Source organism: Amblyomma maculatum, chromosome 1 (genome assembly GCF_055883805.1).
Source record: "Amblyomma maculatum isolate TAMU_Amacu chromosome 1, ASM5588380v1, whole genome shotgun sequence".
NCBI classification, from domain to species: Eukaryota; Metazoa; Arthropoda; class Arachnida; order Ixodida; family Ixodidae; genus Amblyomma; species Amblyomma maculatum.
This window is the reverse complement of record NC_139344.1, coordinates 172,159,923-172,178,669: the sequence shown is the minus strand read 5'-3', so window position 1 is coordinate 172,178,669 and position 18,747 is coordinate 172,159,923. Positions and strand designations below refer to the sequence as shown.

The 18,747-nt window shown below is 41.4% G+C and overlaps 2 protein-coding genes across 2 annotated transcripts in view; one reads left to right on the top strand and one right to left on the bottom strand.

Annotated features, from left to right (window-relative positions):
• The window catches only part of LOC146204911 (putative phosphorylase b kinase regulatory subunit alpha), a 72,169-nt gene extending 66,009 nt beyond the window's left edge, over positions 1 to 6,160 (top strand). The window contains exon 30 of the mRNA XM_084589616.1: positions 5,050 to 6,160. Within this exon, the coding sequence (XP_084445742.1) occupies positions 5,050 to 5,253 (204 nt within the window). The 3' untranslated portion in view covers positions 5,254 to 6,160. The remainder of the gene's footprint in view (positions 1 to 5,049) is intronic.
• A 3,844-nt stretch (positions 6,161 to 10,004) lies between these two features.
• Positions 10,005 to 18,747, bottom strand: part of pins (G-protein-signaling modulator pins) — a 68,782-nt gene continuing 60,039 nt past the window's right edge. The window contains exon 12 of the mRNA XM_084589615.1: positions 10,005 to 18,446. Coding sequence (XP_084445741.1) covers positions 18,168 to 18,446 — 279 coding nt within the window. The 3' untranslated portion in view covers positions 10,005 to 18,167. The remainder of the gene's footprint in view (positions 18,447 to 18,747) is intronic.

Below are 18,747 nucleotides of genomic sequence, written 5' to 3'. Positions count from 1 at the left end.
AAAAAAGAAAAGCATGCGCACACGTATTTTGCTATGCAGCGATGAGTGAATTAGGTTGAACAACGCTAATCATCGTAAAGAGCACTAAACACTTTATTACAGGATACACCAATAGCCATAAAATATCTTAAGCAGACTTAATAGTTGGAAATTCGCACTTGCTTGAGCAGCAGCTGAAGCTTGACAGTCGCTGTGAGCATCGCTTTCAGTAGCACGTACGCTGGTGGCAGTCCTTTTTGCGTGCACGAAACCGATTAATGACTGGATGAACTGCACAACGTCCCCAGCCTTGGTGATCTTTAATGTCGTAGAGTACGAATGACCGTACTTTTTCACAAGGCTTCAATCAGGATGAATCTGCTGTTTCATTTTGAGAGCCATCGCGGCGTCCTTCTGGTCGGCGTCATTTTCCGCGGATGCACGGTCTGTGATGGCAATGACGATACAGCCGCACCTTTTGTGTGGCGACAGGCAGCGATTGCGATGATGATAGCGCTCATTTCCTAACCGCACGCAATGGCCCTCACGGATTTCTTCACGCCAGTCTGTTTTCGCAGCTTATGTCGAGTTTTCACGTCAGTCTCTTCTTAGTATTTTATTTTGTTATCAAACGTTGAGACATAAACATCTACGGGGCGGCGATAATGCTATCATTGTATCCTATATAGCGCTGATAATCAATCGTTATATCTGGTTTATTTTTACATTGGTGCATTGGGAAAACTGATAAATCCCAAGAATTTGATCGTTATAAGCGATATATCATCATATCTGGTATCGTTATAAGTGGACTGCACTGTACATAGGGCTCTTTTAAAGCTGAGTGTCAAAGAAGTTCTTCCAGAAACGTGCAATCAGCGCAGAAAAAAATTTGGCAGCAGTTTAACCATGGTTGAAGCATGTTTTTGCCTGCTTTAGAATTTGTTTTTGAATTCTACTCATCGAGACTTTTTCAACGATGTACGACTTAACATAGTATAAATTGAAATTTTTAATCACATTTAAGTAATTAACAGCAAATAATTAAGACCTGCAATAAGTGTAGTGCAGTGGTACTTGATGCAAGCTATCCACTGACATATGACTTGATGCTGTAACATAAAGTTCAGTCTTATTCACATTGACTAATTAACATTAATTAAGACCTACAATTAGTCCAGTGCAATTTTTCTCAACATAAGCTATGGCTAGATGTAACTTAGAGTTAATTTTTAATCACAAATAACTAATTAATTGCAGTTCATAGTTGATAAAGCTCGGTTATATTTGACGTAAGCTATACAACGATATAACACTTGTGTTTCTGTTATACTCCACGTAAACTGCATAACAATGTAACGCTTTGCTGCGGCTTGACTTGAAGGTTTCACATTGAGGCTAAACTGAAGGCCTAACGGACACAGTCGAGAGTGCTAAATTTTTGTATTGGGTAAATATTTATTGTAAGAAACAACAAAGAGCTTATTTTGCACTCTTATTCATGAGCAGTGTATGTGTCATGTAGAACTTGTGTAACTTGGCTGAAACTTATTCTACCTATTGAGCGAGATTCGCCATGCTCAAGGAGGTTCATGGCCTCTTGAAAGGCTAACTGAGATCAAATGTTTTGCAAACTGCCAGTTCATTCTGATTTAAAACGCACAATATCAGGCAGTACAGAATGAAACATTACACCAAATAGTAACTCGCATCTTTTGGTGCTTGTGGCACTTCTAAAACACATGGAAGCGTACATGAGGTGCAGCATGTTCGTGCTTACGCTTGTGTACACCCAACAGCTACACAGCACACCTGATGTTTTGGAAAAAATTATGCTGCAGTACCAAGCTAAGGGCTGCTAGGCCTCATTTTAGCCTTCAACTTCCACGACATGCCATCTGTAACCCACTCGTGTCCAATGGGCCCAGCATGAGGCAAACATTCCGATTCTGCTTGGTTTATCACATCCTGTAATTTGCCTCTTGCGTGATACATTGCCTGACACACACATCTGCTGCAAGGTCTTCTGACCCTTTTGTATGGACACTGAGGACAAATTAAGTTTGCCTGTATTATAGATCACCACATTTTACAGGTACAGTGGCTACTCCCACTGAAAATGGAGCTTTTGTAAGCTAGAAAATGTCAATAAATTATATGCAGGTGTTGCCATCCTTGGCCATTTTCACAAGCAAACTGCTGTGCACCATATGTTTGAATTGAATGGTGGGAAAATATTTGAGTTCAATTTTTTTGGCAATACTAAATGCTTTCATTTGCTACTAGACAAATATCAGCATAACAAGAAAGACCACACAATCAATTTTTAGTTAGAACAAAAGGTTAGATGCAGTTCTCAGTGTTCCTATTATCCCAACCGTGCAAATTCAGGACATAGTATATGTGCTCATCATTTCCACATGGAGCTTAATATAAAAAATTCTGATGCCAGTACGTTAATTGTAGTGGCAGAGCTTCATGATGAAGATGTATGACTTCACAACAAGGAAGCTCTGTGAAGGAAAAGGAGGAGGTGCCAATGCACAACTCCTAGCCAAGCGTTCAACAACTCATCTCTTACTTCGGTGAAATGTTTGTGGAAGAATAAGATGTACTTGCTGCATAATAATTGTTTACACTCCCTGGGCCTGTGTTTTTGGTGCACAAGAGGTAGTGATGATGGTAACCCAGATTACACGTAGATATTTTAGAAAGGGATTAGTTTGCAGAATATGGGCGGACAAAAACCAACAGTGGTCTGGGTTCATTCTTTGTAGTAGTGGAAAAGAACATCTGAAATAGATGCGAAAAGACTGCCCCAAAAACATTACATTGCCTAGTAAAAAAGTGAAAGCAGCAGAAATATAATGGCTAGATCAATTTCTATTCGATAGATATGTAATCCGGGATTTGTATAAGAGCTACTGTTTGTACAATTTTCATTAAAAGTGCACGCTTTCAGCCTGGTTTTGCACACAGCTCGGACTAGTTGTGAAAAATGGACCAAATGCCCATGGTTATGAATCTGCGACATATACTGATGTTTGAAAACTAACAGTTCTAACCAATTCCCGTACTTGGTTTTTCAATGCGGCTACATTAGATAGCATAAAATAACAGTTAGGCTTTCTATATTCATTTAGTCATTACAGGATTTAAATGCTTGCAACTACAATTTGCTAGTTTTCTGGTAAGCAGAGTACTTTGGCACAATTCGTTTCATTAATTATGCAGCACATGAAGGGCCATTCTAACCAAGTGCATATTGGATGGTTAAGAGATGGCTCACACTTTTAGTTCTGTGCCTCAATCCTTTGTGGTTATACAGTCGAACCCGGATATATCGAATTTTGGTTATCTCGAACTCACGAAATATCCCCTTGAAAATCCCATGTAAAAGTATAGGAAAGCCGCGTCATATATCGAACTCAATTTCACCGGTCGTCCGATATATCGAACTCCGCACCACGCACTGGAAAGCGTGCCTTCCCCAAAGACGGTCGCATTACCCTTGGCCGTTTGCCGCGTGACGTTTTCAAGCCACGCGCGGAAGGAATGAGAGGGGACAGTTCGGCGACGGCTGGTCTGGGCAGCGTCGCGCCCATTCCCTTCAGCACGCGCAACGCATGCGCCAAGCCAGCTCAGCCCGTTTTCAGAGAGCCGTCGGACGCTTTCTCCGGCGTGTGTTGCGAACCCTCTACGTGCGGCGGCGCGGCGGCGGACGTGTTTTCTGTTTCTTTTTTTGCGAGTCATCCTTTCCTATCGTTGGGCTGTACGCGCGGCGTAGAGTAAGATATGGCGGCTGCGGACGTTAAAAAGCGGCAGGGATTTTTTTTTTTTTTTGCGGATTGTTTATTTTATTTTTTTTTTAAATCGTTTATCCTTCCATGTATGAATCAGCGAAAGCACGCGGTCAGCTGCTGCGATCATGACGCCCGCCCCAAGCGCGGCGTGATAAATCGAACCAGGCTTGTGCAATCAAGCCATCACGGGCACTCTGCCAAGTTTGCTCCCCGCCACCGCAGGAGCTATAAAAAGATAAACGCGCCCTGACGTTATCGCTGCGCAGCATCTTGGCACGCTGCCAGCGAGCTGTGGATGAGACGACCGAAACGGACTGACGCGCGCCATCGACATGCAACACAGAAACCTTGTTTTGAGCTGCCGCGGTGGCTCGAGCGGCGAGAGGGACGCAGTTCCAACAATTTTGAAAATTTTCGCTCTGTCGCTGCCGCTCGTCGCTTGCATGTGAGTGAGCTAGCCTTAACGCATTTTTTTTTTTTTTTCAAATTCTCGGGTGCAAAAGTGGAGGGTGGGGTTCATTATGCGAGTGGGTTGATCACGCAACAAATACGGTATCGTTTTTTCGCATCGTAAGTGCCGTCACAAGCCGATTTCTGTATAGCGAATTATCGACATATCGAACTATTTCGCGATCCCCATCGAGTTCAATATATCCGGGTTCGACTGTATACCACTACCACTGGTGCCAACAGCAGCCATATAATGCTTCAGAAGGGACACCAATCAGTGTCATAAGTTTATCATTTCACGATTCCAGCAGTGATGATAACATTTAAACAATAGCAGCTGCTCATGCCGCCCTATATTTGTAGAAATTTTTTGCTGCCAGTGTTTTATGAGGAAAATGAACGAGGGCTGATATAGAATAGGGATAATAGTGCGACAACAGGTAGATTTGTAGTAGGTGTGAGTGACGGCAAGGGTGCCAACTACATAGTGTAATGGTGCTGAATTAGTAATTAAATGCACGAAACTGTACAAAATAGAAAATGCATTGCGACGTGCGTAGACTCCAGATACGTTTTATTGTTGCATCTCATTGTAGGTGAAGGATAGGATATTTCTTCTTCAAAATAGTAGGATATATGCCGAGACGTGCATAAACTTTGAAGGCATTTAGGCTCGTGTGTGCTGGATGCTGGACAGGATATTTTGTCCAACATAACATGGATTGACATAGAGAGTGAGTGAGCAAGTACTTTGTTTGCCATTTGTTTCCTGTTGGTTTGTACCTAATAAAAACTTTTTTTTTTTTAATTCTTGCAGAAGCTTTGCAATGGTGATGCCACCTTATGTTGTGCCGCTGATGGTGTTCCCAAGAACAGATGCAACAAAGTGGCTAATCTTTGTCAGCACTTCTATGACTCTGCACCTAGTGGTTGTTATGGTACCATGACTTACCTCATTAAGGCTGTTGCACAGACAGTCGAGGAGCTACCCAACACAAATCTTGACTGTACAATTAGTTGAATTTGGTGCAAGGCAGTGCATTAGTAGTCTGTGGGTATTTTACGGGTGTTGCCTGGAAGGGTATCAAGCTGCCTGTAAATATCAGCAGAATGATATTGCATATAATGGCTTCTACCTCCCAATTCCCAAGATTAGCGGCATTAAAATTTTTTTTCCGCAACATATTGTTTCACTGACAAGCACACCCTGGTTCAACAAAAGAGCAGTTTTGTTCTCAATTTTACTACTGTTCTAATCAAATACACAGCCATAATTTTTAACTATTTTCATAAATAAGCCACTAAAAATGCATGGGTGAAAGGACTGAAGAGATGTCATTTTTGTACAATGAAACTATCGTACTTATGCAGTATAGCACGGTATGTACCATGAGAATATTCTGGTCGGCTGTGTTGCAGTGTATAGGTTTGGCTAATTGCCAATACTATATGTAGTAGCTCCTGTGTATTGTCTATGTGCAACCAAAATATAATAGAGCCTGCTTCGGGATTTAAAAATTTCTCACATGTTCCATGGAAAAAATAGGATGGTTTCTTGGGTTCATTGAACACACTAACAGCGTGTGCTAACGTACATGTTAAGTACTTTCCAATTTTCGGTCAGTAAGGTGCGAGAACAGTTTGATCGCCGAAGCATGCTCTATAATATCATGGCCAGTACTGTATATGTGGATTTCAGTACTTTGCATAAAAATGCACATTGCATTAAGTGGTGTTAGTATAAAGGTGTGTTTTTGATTTGTCAGAAATTAGCCTGCTGGGTTCATGACAGTTTACTCCTTTTCAATCACCTTTCGTCCAACTTGTTCTGGTGTGCATTTTTTTTCAGCAGCTTGCCTCTTATCCTTTGCTAGAGTTCTGTATTACAGTTCTGGACGTTTTAAAATAAATTTTGTGGTATGACTTTTTTTACTAGATTTTAATGTAACATTAGAAGCTTCATTGGAGGAATAAAATGTGTCATTGGTCATAAAACTTTCCAATCAGCTGGAGGGAAGTGACATCACCAGACCGGAAGTGACACCTATACATTTCAGTGTACCTTCATTGCATCCATGTTGTGCCCCCTCTAGACACCTTTAGAGGAACACCTAACCACTAGCTAGATGACATGAAAAGATAGTGAAGGCATACATGTAAGCGTCTGCAAATACAACCATCAAAGAATTAATCGAAACTCCATGTAAAGGCATCAACAGCTTCTAATGTTATTGCATGCCAATGCATAGTGTAATTAGGTGCACTTGTGAATTGTGTTCACCCATGCTTATGATCTAGCTTGTACTTGAAATCGTGCAGTATAGCACTCTGCAGTTTAATGTATTCAATGTTCAACATATATATGATCAGCTGTTCCTGCTTTGCTAAAGAAAGCATCCTTATTTCCAGTTTGAGCCTTCACATACTTGATATTACATGTTGCCTTGCACATCATAGTGTACCTATAAGCTGCGTGAACCTTTGAGTTCTTAAAGTTAACACTGTAACCTTGTACATTAAAGAAACTGAGAAAGTTGGTGCAAGACCAAGGAACTATTTGATGTGCGCTATGGGCCTGGAGCGCTTTCTGAAGTGTTGCTAAATAGCGTGTGGGCGTTGTCTGTGTCTTTGTGTCATGTATATAATGCAGGATGTTTCAAGTAGCTTGAAGTGAAACTTGGAAGCAAGCTGGTGCGCTTCATAATGGAAGTGGCGCAATGTTGTTGGCTATAATCTTGCCTAACGTTTGGTTGTTTAAATTACTTGCTGTAATGCTAAAGGCACATAATCCATTTTTAAAAGGAAATATGTAGGCTTCAGAATTCTGAAGTAGCCGAGCATCACAAAGCTAGTAATACAATTTTCACATCTTGTCCTTCTTAGAGCCCAGCACGCTAAATCAAGAATGTCTGTTTGTCATGCCCAAGTTAGCACAACTGCACTGCATTACTGTGCAACAGTGACTTTCTTATTTGAAATTTTCAAGCATCTTGTCTAGTGGTTCACAAGCAAAATTATTTTAATTGTGCTGGGCAACCATCTACGTAACTGTTTTTGTTCTTGCAAAATGTTCCAGTCTGTACCTATTATTTGCAGTTAGTTGGTACGGTTGCAGAGTTGCAGAAGTTGGTGTGCGGAAGCTTATTTTTGGGGGCAAAAAAAAAAAATTCAGACTGGTGTGTTTTGTGGACTTGATGTTTCACTAATTCTAGTAAGCAGGGAAAAACCTTTCTGGTATGCATGAGGGGTAGCTCGAGCACGTGGGTCTGACATCGTGTGGACTTACCTTGTTTCAAGACTCCCGGAAAAGAGCTACTGCCTAATTTCACATCATGTGAGCTACAGTAAAATCTTGTTAATTCGGTGTTCAAGGGATTGGAAAGAATGTTTGAATTATTCGAAAGTTCCAATTATCGAATGCAGTTTCCACAACAGTAATATTTAATGGATGCTTAAGATATGGTTGCTCGCACATTTGAGATGAAAACTAAGCTGTAACGTTGTTGTTTCATGGCTTCATGAGGTGATTTGCTTTGCGCACTTGTGGGAATGCCTGAGAATTGCTCCACAATCGTGAGAGCCTCCGCAGCCTTTTCCGCGGTCTGGTGCAGTAGCATTGGTGCCCCATCACAGTTAGAGGCTGTTCCACTGCACAGATATACGGCGAAGCATCCTCAAAACACGATGGTTTAGCTTACTTGTATGAGCGAGTGCAGCATGGTGGTCAGTAGGTGATGTTAGAAATGGCGGGACTGGCTGACGCACGCGCCCTGTGGCGTGAACTTAAACTAAATGAAACTGTAACTATGCTGCTGGGCTAATTTCGGCAGTGGGGGCTTCTGATCATCATGCCTGCCGTAGCACACATGCCCGATGTGCACCACTGTTTTGTGCAACTCTGGTTTGGGTAGGTCTCTTTGGACGATCGCTGGCTTCGCTGGTCATACCAGATTCCTCGTCCAAATTAGCCAACACAAGCCCACCCATGCCCGAATTAACAAACGTCCAAAACCATAGGTGTCAGCCAAGACTACAATCTTAAGTTCGAATTGTCCAAATTAACGGGGGTCGATTTAACGAGGTTTCACTACCAACAAATAGCACAGATATTCACTTTGTGTACTGATTTTGCCCCCTCCATAGTATATCTTTCCTGACATAATGGACATAGGTGAGACCTTCAATTGCACGACAGTTCCCTTTTCCACTTGTCATTTATTTTTTGATGTTTTACTGTTGAACAGTTATTAGTGGAGTAACTGTTCTGTCAGTTTATAACAGTAATTTCATGCATAACACAGATCCATTGCTGCCTTGTTTAAAGTTCTTTGCAGTGAGTGCCAATGTGTTTCTAGCCTTCACAAATCGGGATTCTTTTATCATGACTGCTAAAATGCACAGAGAATTCACCTTATCACTCTGGAATTTCACTGCATTTAACAGTACTGTAAAAAATTGATATGTAGCCAAGAGAACTGATTATCAACTTCAATAAAGGTCCTATTCAAAACCTCCCAATATGTGCTTAATGCTCTGGGCATGGTGCTGTGCCTGGGGACATCAAGAAGCAGCTGGGCGGTCAAAGGAAATTCTCGTGCAGTGACTTAATGGGGATGCAATCTGCCTTCTGCCTTTAACAGTTAAGGCAGCCAGTTGGCCGCACCCGCTATGAATACATTTCCAAGAATGAAATGGCAAATGGCCATCGACCTGTTGTGGTGGCTCAGGGGTTGCTGATCATAACCAAACCCTAGCCACGGTGACAGTTTTGGTGTAGGGTGCAAAAGATGCTCGTGTGCTGTGCGATGTCTGTGCACATCTAAGACCCACCGCCCAGATAATTGGATGTAATCTGGAGTCTATCACATACGGCATTTTGATCTCAAGACCAAGTGCTGTGATGAACCTCAAATGTGAAAATGACAAATGCCTTATAAATTCACCACTCCAAGTGGCAGTTGGAGACTGCATGACCAGGCACCCGATTGGTTGGCGGGTTGTGCGACATCCCGAATCACATGACATGGCTGAGTTGTTAGGAGCTGCGAACAGGCTCGTTTGTACAGTTTGATTAAAGTAGGGCTTTACACCATGTTGGGTGGTCTTGCACATAATGTGGTAGCTTACAACTGTATGCTAATGTGTATGAATAACAGATGCATGAATTAAGAGATCAGTGATAAAGCGAGTAGCAAAGTGAATTTATGCGAACAAGGAGCCGCAAATGGTAACCATTATTCGCTGTTGTATTGCATCTTTTAGAGATGGAGCTTAAGTGCCCGAAATTTTTGTAGGAATGTGCTGTAGTGCAAACAATGTTAGACTCTGTGACAATGTACATACGTGACACAGAACGACCTGGTCTGTTTCAGTTCTAACTTCAACCAATCTGTACTAATTTTCGCTCTCCATCGAGTTAAAAGTGCCGAGATTCCGCTGTATTGCTATAATGAGTTCTCACTGCACCATATTCAGCTGCAATTGTGTGGCAACCGATGTCTCAGAGTAATACCAGATTAACTAAAGCGGGCATAAAATCTTTGCACTTCGAGACTATGGTGCTGTGGACACATTTGCTATAGTGCATCACCCTGTAAGCAAAATACTGCTAGCATTTTAGCTCGTCATATTCAGGTATAACGACACAGAACTGAACCTTGAACTATGATCCTGACCACAGGGAATATGATATGCTGCTGCTCCACCTCCACAAGACAACACAGACCTTCACATATCGAGGCGACGTGCAAATACATGCTCTGTGCACAAAAGTATCTTTTTATATATTTTATTTTTGCTTGTGTATGGGCAGCTTACAGTTCACTTCTGAAGTACTGTTGCAATGGCTATTAAGTACTAGAAATAATGAAGGCAGTTGAATACAGGTACTCACATTGTTCACACTGTAGTAGCTTGGAAGAATTTGTTTGGGATAATGGCAGCCCCCTCACCAGCTGACAACATAGTGTCTACAGTGTAATGACAGTTTCCAAGTAAATATTTCATCTTATCACTGGGAACTGCTGATAGTTGCAATAACAGCTATAGTGCAACAAACACATTTGCACGCAATGGGCATCTGACAAATGCATTTTCCTGGATGAAAGTTCACACACATGTTGAAGTTCTTGAGAGAATTACATTTTCTTACACAGGAACCAACAGCTTCACTCAGCATAGCAGGCTTTTGGAACACGATTATACAGAGTAAACGACGATGATTACGACAATCATTACACACTTCTCCAATCCAAAGGCAAGAAAAGAAAAGACCAAGCAATGCCCGTGCTATTATATACATGAAGTAACAACATTTGTTCTAACGTGAACTGTTCACTTCATGCAACAACTGCATAACAAGCAGAAAATGCTAAACAGATGCAGCCTGCTCTAGTGTGGCTGCATGAAAAGATGAACACTAGTCTTTTTTTTTGTTTGCTTTTTCTTCTAAAAAATATACTTTATGTGAAGCATGAACAATTTACTGAGCTCCTATTGTGGCAGGGCTATAATTATATTGTATTACGAGACGCCTGTACGAGATGAATTCTAAGTGAAAATCTCTGAGTAAACACAGTTCACGGCTATGACAACACAGAACATTAGGACCTAAATGCCTTCCAAGCCAATACATACAGACATATATAATATATATTACATTGCGCACACACACACACAAATGCACACAAGAATCCACACAGGCCAACACAGTGCGTCATGGTGTGACGGAACATTGCACCAGCCTCTGGTAGGCTGATGAAAACTAGCAATGACTCTGGGTCATCATGGCTGCAACAATAGTCCAAGCCCTCAACTGCTCCAGCCCACCAACACCACATGCTACACAGGCAGAGTTACTCTCAATTTCCTTTTCCTCAAGTAAGAAAGAAACCATTAAATTAAAGTCTGCACAGCTCCAACACTTAAAGCACCTTAAGCACTCTATAAATCACACTGATACCGATGCATCACAGGTTAAATGGGGAAAAAAAAAAAAAAAGAGGCTTTATACAAATGCTTTTCGTGCCCAGCTGATGGCACTAAGGTAGCTTCTTATAGGGTAGTTTCTTATAACTGTGTGATTGTCTCACTAGTTGCAATAGGATTTTTCTACTGCCAATAGATGAATTTTTAAAATATAAAACTCTGAAATAATCTTTCTGCAACTATTGCAGAGCAATAATATTCATCACTTATAATTTTCATCTTTATGACCGTATTCTTCCAGCAAAACACTTTCCTGGAAAAACGATTAGTCTCATTTAGCAATATAGTACATACTATAGATCTACAGACTCTGATGCAGGCGTAGCTGGCACCTTTTCTTAAAATGACTTCACCAGATGCCAACTGCAGCGAGACAGAGTGGGAAAAAGTAGGCATTTGCCAAAGGTATCATTTCATGCTTGCAACTGGCACAACACATCTGGACTGGTATCATTTAACAATTTATTTTTTTGTTTTGACTTGTAATGTTGAGTGGCTAACCTTAACAATAACAGCAGCGTGGTGTTGCTCAAACTTAAGAAGAATGATAAGAAAAGCAGTAGAAGGCATAAGAAACTATATATATATATATATATATATATAAACTTGCATGCCAGATAATTACAAGTGCAATGCTGAAATGCCCCAATTAATTCCATGTATTTTACCCTGCAATGGACTTTATATATAAACTATCCCACAAGAAGAAGAGAATGACAGCAATTGCAGGTGCATTTATGATGCAATGTCTGCATTTCATACAATTCAATGCAGTACCAACCACCATAACTACTTGTTAAAGGCATAATGACATCAAGGCATCTCACAGAAGTACTGGGCAACTATAAATAAAGTAGCAATGGTTGCAAGCTCTTCATTTGATGCTTTGCCTATTCATATCGTGTGCCTGTGCTACAGCTTGCATATTCATTACCGTGGTGTTGGTCGCTTCCCACTGCAGACCTACCCCCGAGTACATGCTCATTAGCATCGACTTGTGCTAATGTACCATTTTTCACCAATATATATTCAGAACTGCAAACTGTATGTGCACGTGTGTGTTATGTGTGCGCTTCATATAAGCAAATTCAGCAACATTCACCCTGACCTTCCATAATGGCAACGGTTTCCACATCACAATGGTTAGGTACACTGAAGGACAGATAGCCATACCTTTGAGGTCTTAGTTACTGGCAGAAAACACAGAAGACTGACATGCATTTAATCATGCAGCAGGCGTCTCATGAGGTCAAGAGACGACTGGAGTGTGCCAGACAAAAATGCCTTTTCAGAGGGACGCTTTACAAACCTTAAAAGACAAGCAGTTCAGGTACCTGCTGAAGCATGCCTGGCAAGGCTGCCTCAAAGACTTGATAAGGCAGGCAACTCTGCCCTATGGTTCAGAACTACAAGCCAGACATTCAACTCAAGCCCTGCACTTCACCAGCACAATTTAGCCACGCCCAAGTGGTCACCAGGCACATACTCTTTCCTCCACAGCTTTCAGGTGGTAGCCACAATTTTGAATTTTGCTTTCAACATTTCTACACAGTAACCATCACATTTACGTCAAGCCATATTAAAAGCATTTTCTCCAATACTGCTAGCTTTTTGCACTTGCATTTTGTTTTGCACAGAGGTCATATATTAGGGTCTTTCCATCGTGTAGTACCAAATACCTGCCTGCTTCATTTTGCAGAGGTAAAAATTGTCACTGCAAGCCTAGCCTCCAGAATAGCCACTCCATTCAGCTGAGTGAAATGGTGTTCAGAAAAATAAACAAGCCTCAGAAGCAAGGTTATTGCAATTCTCAGGCCCTGTTCCTTCCAGGAAAGATGGCAACACCAACTCAGTGAGCTTTCTGAACTCACTCCAAGAGCTGGGTGATGGTGGTTTTATCATTCTGCTACAGAAAAAGAGGCTCCAAAATCTAATCTCTACACAAAATCTGGAAACAAATCAGCATCTTTAGAGGTGTCGAGAAGATGCACAGCCTAGTTGCTATACACAGACAAATGCCACTATGATGAACATGCCTTCACAGTGAACATAGCCATACTTCAATTTCTTTCTGTCAGTCATGGCATCAAAAACAAACAAGCAATGAAATGAAATTAAACTGAGCTTGTGTAAAATGCTACCGTAAGTGTCAGCATGACTCGTGATATCACTCAAACAAAAAGCCTCATAACACCAATTGGCTGCAGTCATGAGCCACTGGTTGTCACAGCAGAATAACTTAACAGAATGGCTTCGTTATGTAATCTGCAGCTGTGTAAAATTGGGAAAAAAAAGAAACAAAAAAACTTTGTCAACATCATGGGCTAATTAGCAGCAAACACCAAAACAAAAAAATTTAAGCCTATGCTCCTCAAAGAGTGCACATTTATGAGATCAAATACTTTAGCCAAAGCCTTGATGTTAATTGTGCCAGTCAGTATCTGTAACAAGGTTCAAGAATGCAAAGAAATGCATTTGGCATGTGTTTTAGCGTACAACTTGCTTTCAATAACTTCCAACAGTAATACAACTTTCTCTGCATTTTCATCTTGAGTGGTAAGCTTGTATAATTCAGATTTAATTGACCATTTTTAAAATTGAAAACCTACGCTTCTGGCATCTATGCTAAAAAAAAAAAAAAAAAGCCTTTTATTACCATAAGGCATTCAAAAAATGTTTGCAACAAAGACTCAAAGCCATGATTTCGTCAAATGTGCACATATGAACAATAAGTGTGCTTGCATCCCGACATGGGAATTAATGTCAGGCTCCACAATTAGGCTTCGAATACATGCTGATACCCTGGCCAAGGCATGAACACAACCCTTTTTTTTTTTTTTTTTTTTTTGTTCTTCTCACCCTTAGTGGCACACCTATGTTAAACTGTTCAGTATAAGCAAGGCTATGTTCGGCTGCCTAGCAATTTGTAAATGCATCTTGGTAACTTTTACATCTACTTTGAAAGCCTGAGTCTTCCAAATTTAATCAAAATGTCCACACTGCAGTAACCATACCCTCTATTTCTTTATTTTATTCAGATGTTCTTGCTCTCCTACCTTGTTCCACTTTCAGTTTGCAGCCACACGCTTATATTTGCATGGCCAGAAAAATACAAAACTACAACAAATTCAGTTAGAAGATAACAACGAGCACAAGAAACCTGCATATAGACTCTACTTTATACACAAGAATTACTCGTGACAGGAGAAACATTGGTATTAATGGGGCAATTTTTTTCTCGAACAGTGAACTTGGGCAGTACCACCGGCACGTTTAAGATACCCAAAGAGAGAAACCTCTGCAGTGTACATTATATATCACATGATGCCAAAAGCCTGTTACACGACTTCCCAAATTTACATGCCATTTTTTATCTTTATTTGAAAGATAAATCTTGACTGTTTTCAGAATGATCAATTTTCAGAGTGAAAACAATCCTCATTTCTGGCACAAAGTAACTGACTGCACATCTGACAAACTTTTGCACACCAAATGGCGAACAAGCATTAGACCCAATAAACAGGTTGTAGAGCACAGCCAGAACATTCATAGCAGGTTTTTCTCAAACTGATAGAGATCCTAGCAAAGGCTTCGTCGACAAATTCAAACTAGTGTTCACAGCTATGACACCACCACTGGCATTTGGCACCTCACTGGGAATTGTATGTGGCTTCACTTCCTGAAATCCTGCATTGCTAGAGTGAAAGATCAGCACCTTACTTCAAGGGAAAAGACGTTCCACTTTCCAAGATAGGAACACATGGTAATGCAGATTTCATGGACAGCCAAGCATGCAAAGAAGTGCCGGATGAATCTCCTTCCCTGGCAAAAGCAAGATCTGACAGTTCTTTGCAGAAGCGAGTTCCACGTCCCCGTAGCAGAGGCAGCCATACCCAGGTGACCCCATTCTGCATCTCAGAAACAATGCAGTCACACAATTGTGCAATCATCAGCAAGTGATACTTGCAAGTGCCCCTAGAAATACACCTCTGAAATTGTGTGCACTGCCTGTCTAGCACACCTTTAAAACATATCAGGCAATGTGGTAAATTGGCACTGTTCTGCTCCAACAACATGAAAATGCAACCATGACTTTTCCAGAGGCATTTATGAAAAGAAATGTAAAATTTTTGGTGCTGAAACTATTCAATTTTTGTGCAGAACACAACACACAAAATCGGGACTTGAGTGCCACACCAAAATTACTCCATACGCACTTTTAAAAAAAATGCGTTCCTTGTTATAATAGAGTGTTTTTGCCAAGTGGTGCACGTCAATGAAAAGGAAACAAGCTCAAAGATAAAGGACAGCATAGGCAGACATATGTCCTGCCCTGGATTTCTGCAGTGCTTTGCTTAATGTTCTTCAGTCACACTAATTTAATGAATGCACCTGTAACCCTCCTAAAAAAAAAAATGCCAATATTACAAATATTACACTCTACTGCCCATGCCTTATAATAACCTAATAACTGTTCCACTTGGCTGAGGTATTGGTCTCATGACGAGCTTTTCTGTGCATTACATGGGATACTAGGAAAAGGTGCATTTTACCGAGCAAAATGCAATTTTTTTATTTTAAATTGCACTGTCAGTTTTTTCCGTGCATATGCCCCACTATTTCAAGTGGGCTGGCTTATATTTGAAGGAACACAGGGATTGTGGAGACTGAAAATATGAAGTGTAACCATATTTATCAAAGCGGCCTGGGTGAAATGCTAGTCCAGTAAGTCTCTGCCATAACTCAGCACACCATGACATGCATAACTGAAAGTTATGCAATGCACAAGGCTCCTTTCCTAGCCTTGGTACCTTGAATCTCCGGAGAACACAACTGACTGTCCTCCACGCTCTCTCAGCACAGCCAGCTTGCGCAATTACCAGTCGCAGTGGCCTACGCAGTTTAGGCAGAGACTGTTCACAAAATGGGTCACACAGCACAGATGCAACGCTTAAAGATATAAATCAGGTCATGCCAGCATACGATCTGAACCAGTGATTACATACAAATGACTTACAATCATATATTTTCAAAAAGCCACTACACAAATGAAAAACAAATGAATAATGTTTACGCATGCACTGTAGTTTGAACTATGCAAAGTCGTTAATGGTGAAATGACTGTGTGTACAGAAAACAGTACAGCTATACAGCTACTTGGAAGTGCCTAGCATGCAGCAGATCAAGGGGCTTGCCGAATAATATTGATGGCACTGCATCAGTTTGCCACTGTGGCAGTAGTAGACGCAACACGAGCAATTATGGCGTTTGGAATGTCTAGAACCAATTTTTAAACACATTTAGTATCTCATGAGTCTGCACACAAAGAACGCAACTATTTTGTGGAGAAGACGTGATGGTTAAACTGCTCATTGTTTACATTATTACATATATGTGCCATTAGGCTATATGCATGTGCCAGTGCATTCAACTGGTTTTCCATGCAAAATAAATAGCCCTTTGCTTCGTTAAGTAAAAAAAGAAAAGACACACTCAGGCAACTTCTGGAAAAATAAATAACAGAGCATGCGACAGCAAGCATACTTAAAACATGCACCTTTCTGTACAAATACATAGCACAATCTGAGGCCTTTGTCACGGTTGCTGCCTGCATGTATGTTACACAAAACAAACAAGATGCACCGCTGGCAAGTATTCAGTGCTCACAGCTGAACAGCAATGAATAGTATTAAAAGTGCAAGCTGCCCAAGCCGTAACCACATCAGCTACAGCCAATAGTTTCCTTAACATTATATCAGCCACAGGGCAATACAGGAAACAAAGATTACACAGGTGATGGTTCCAGCAGTTCAGGTTTTGGAGAAATTTTACAACACGAAACTCATATGTAAGGGCAGTTTTGGAGCTGCAACAAAAGTTTTCAGCCTGTACTGGTAATAAAAGATTGAAAAACGCAGACCAGAGCAGCTGTTTTGAGTAATGAGAAAAGGTCATGCAAAAAGCTGATTCTGGCCACTTCTCAAGTGCACCATGAAAAAGGTCTGCTGGAACAATTTGAACATCTTATGAATTGCTGAAAACTCAAGTGAACTCTGACGCTATCTACAAATGTTTTGAAAGAAGCTGATGCGCTAGTAGTTTATTCATTTGTCTCAGTGTCATCATGCCATCTATGTTGAACTAATTTTTGGCATAAAGATGGCAATCCATCTTTAAAATCATTGAATTTACATTGTGTGTTCTCAATCACTACTGCAGTTTGTTTACTTTCACTAGTTCCACAATTAGTGTGCTCCAATGAGCACCATTCAGTGAAAATTGTAATGGCTCTACAGCACAAAATATATGACCATGCAGTAGAGCACTGGTATCGCTAAGCCTCAACCAAAAGACAGGAACAAAGCTGCCAAATAAAAACAGCTACCAACATACAAAGGTGCATATTTAAAAAAAAAAATAGTTTATGCAACTATGTGCTTGGACAATATAGCAGCTTTCATTGATTCATGCCTTTTGCCTTTAGCCGCGATGCAGCACTGACGTACACAAATGATCAAAATACGACAGCCGCTGAAACTGAATCACCACTACATGCAGAAAAAAAAAAGAAGAGGTGGCATCGTTAAGCTGAAATATTTAGCTATGCTAATTTAAAGGGAAATGTGTCACCACATTAAATACGAAAACAATGTCCAGACAAGACAAAAGCCTTAAGAGCTGCTGTATCAACTTGTGCCTTGTTGGAAATGAGTTATTTTAGACAGTAAAATTGAGTCTGTAGACAAAAATCTACAGGTCTTTGGTGGCACATTAAACAGTGGCGATTTCCCTCAGCCAACTTTTACAGCCTTCATTGTTTGCGTTAGTATACACTGACACACTTCTGCCTAGAATTGCCTTGAGCTTTCCAGGAAAGTGAGAACCACATGGCTACTTCCTGTGCATGCAAGCAGGCGCCCTTTTGTGAGCAAGACCTTCTGGCTGTCCTCACTGCTTGGACTTGGAATGGCGGCTCCCCCGCAGGGCCGACTTGAGGCTGCCCTTGAGGCTAGCCCGGACGGGGGCAGACGAAGTGGTCGGGGCGGCATCGGGGGGCCGGAAGGAGGTGCGCTGGTCCTCAATGCGGCCTGCCTGCACGCGCAGGATGAGCGAGAAGAAGTCCTCGTCGGGCACCGTGGGGGCCGATCGCGAACTGGGCACCACAGGGGCGCTTGGGGCACGCTGCAGAGTGGGCATGCTGCTGCGCTGGTCCTCCAGCCGACTTCCCTGCAAGCACATTCCATCGCAAATGAAACTGATGGCATTCAAGCAAAACACTGTGCAGCTTTGCATGATGCCATATTTTCAGTCACAAATTAAATGCAACATTGGGAACACTTGTGTTTACTCAATAACTCTGCTGATGCATTCATCATACCCCAGTCAACTCTGCCATTGCTGGTTGCCATCAAGATCCAATCCATGAATGCAGATTGGCCACATCAAAATCAGCACAGCTCACACCCCCCTTCCTGGGTCCAGTCAGGCACACAGCAGCATGCGGATCCTCTGCCGCGGGCTGGCAATT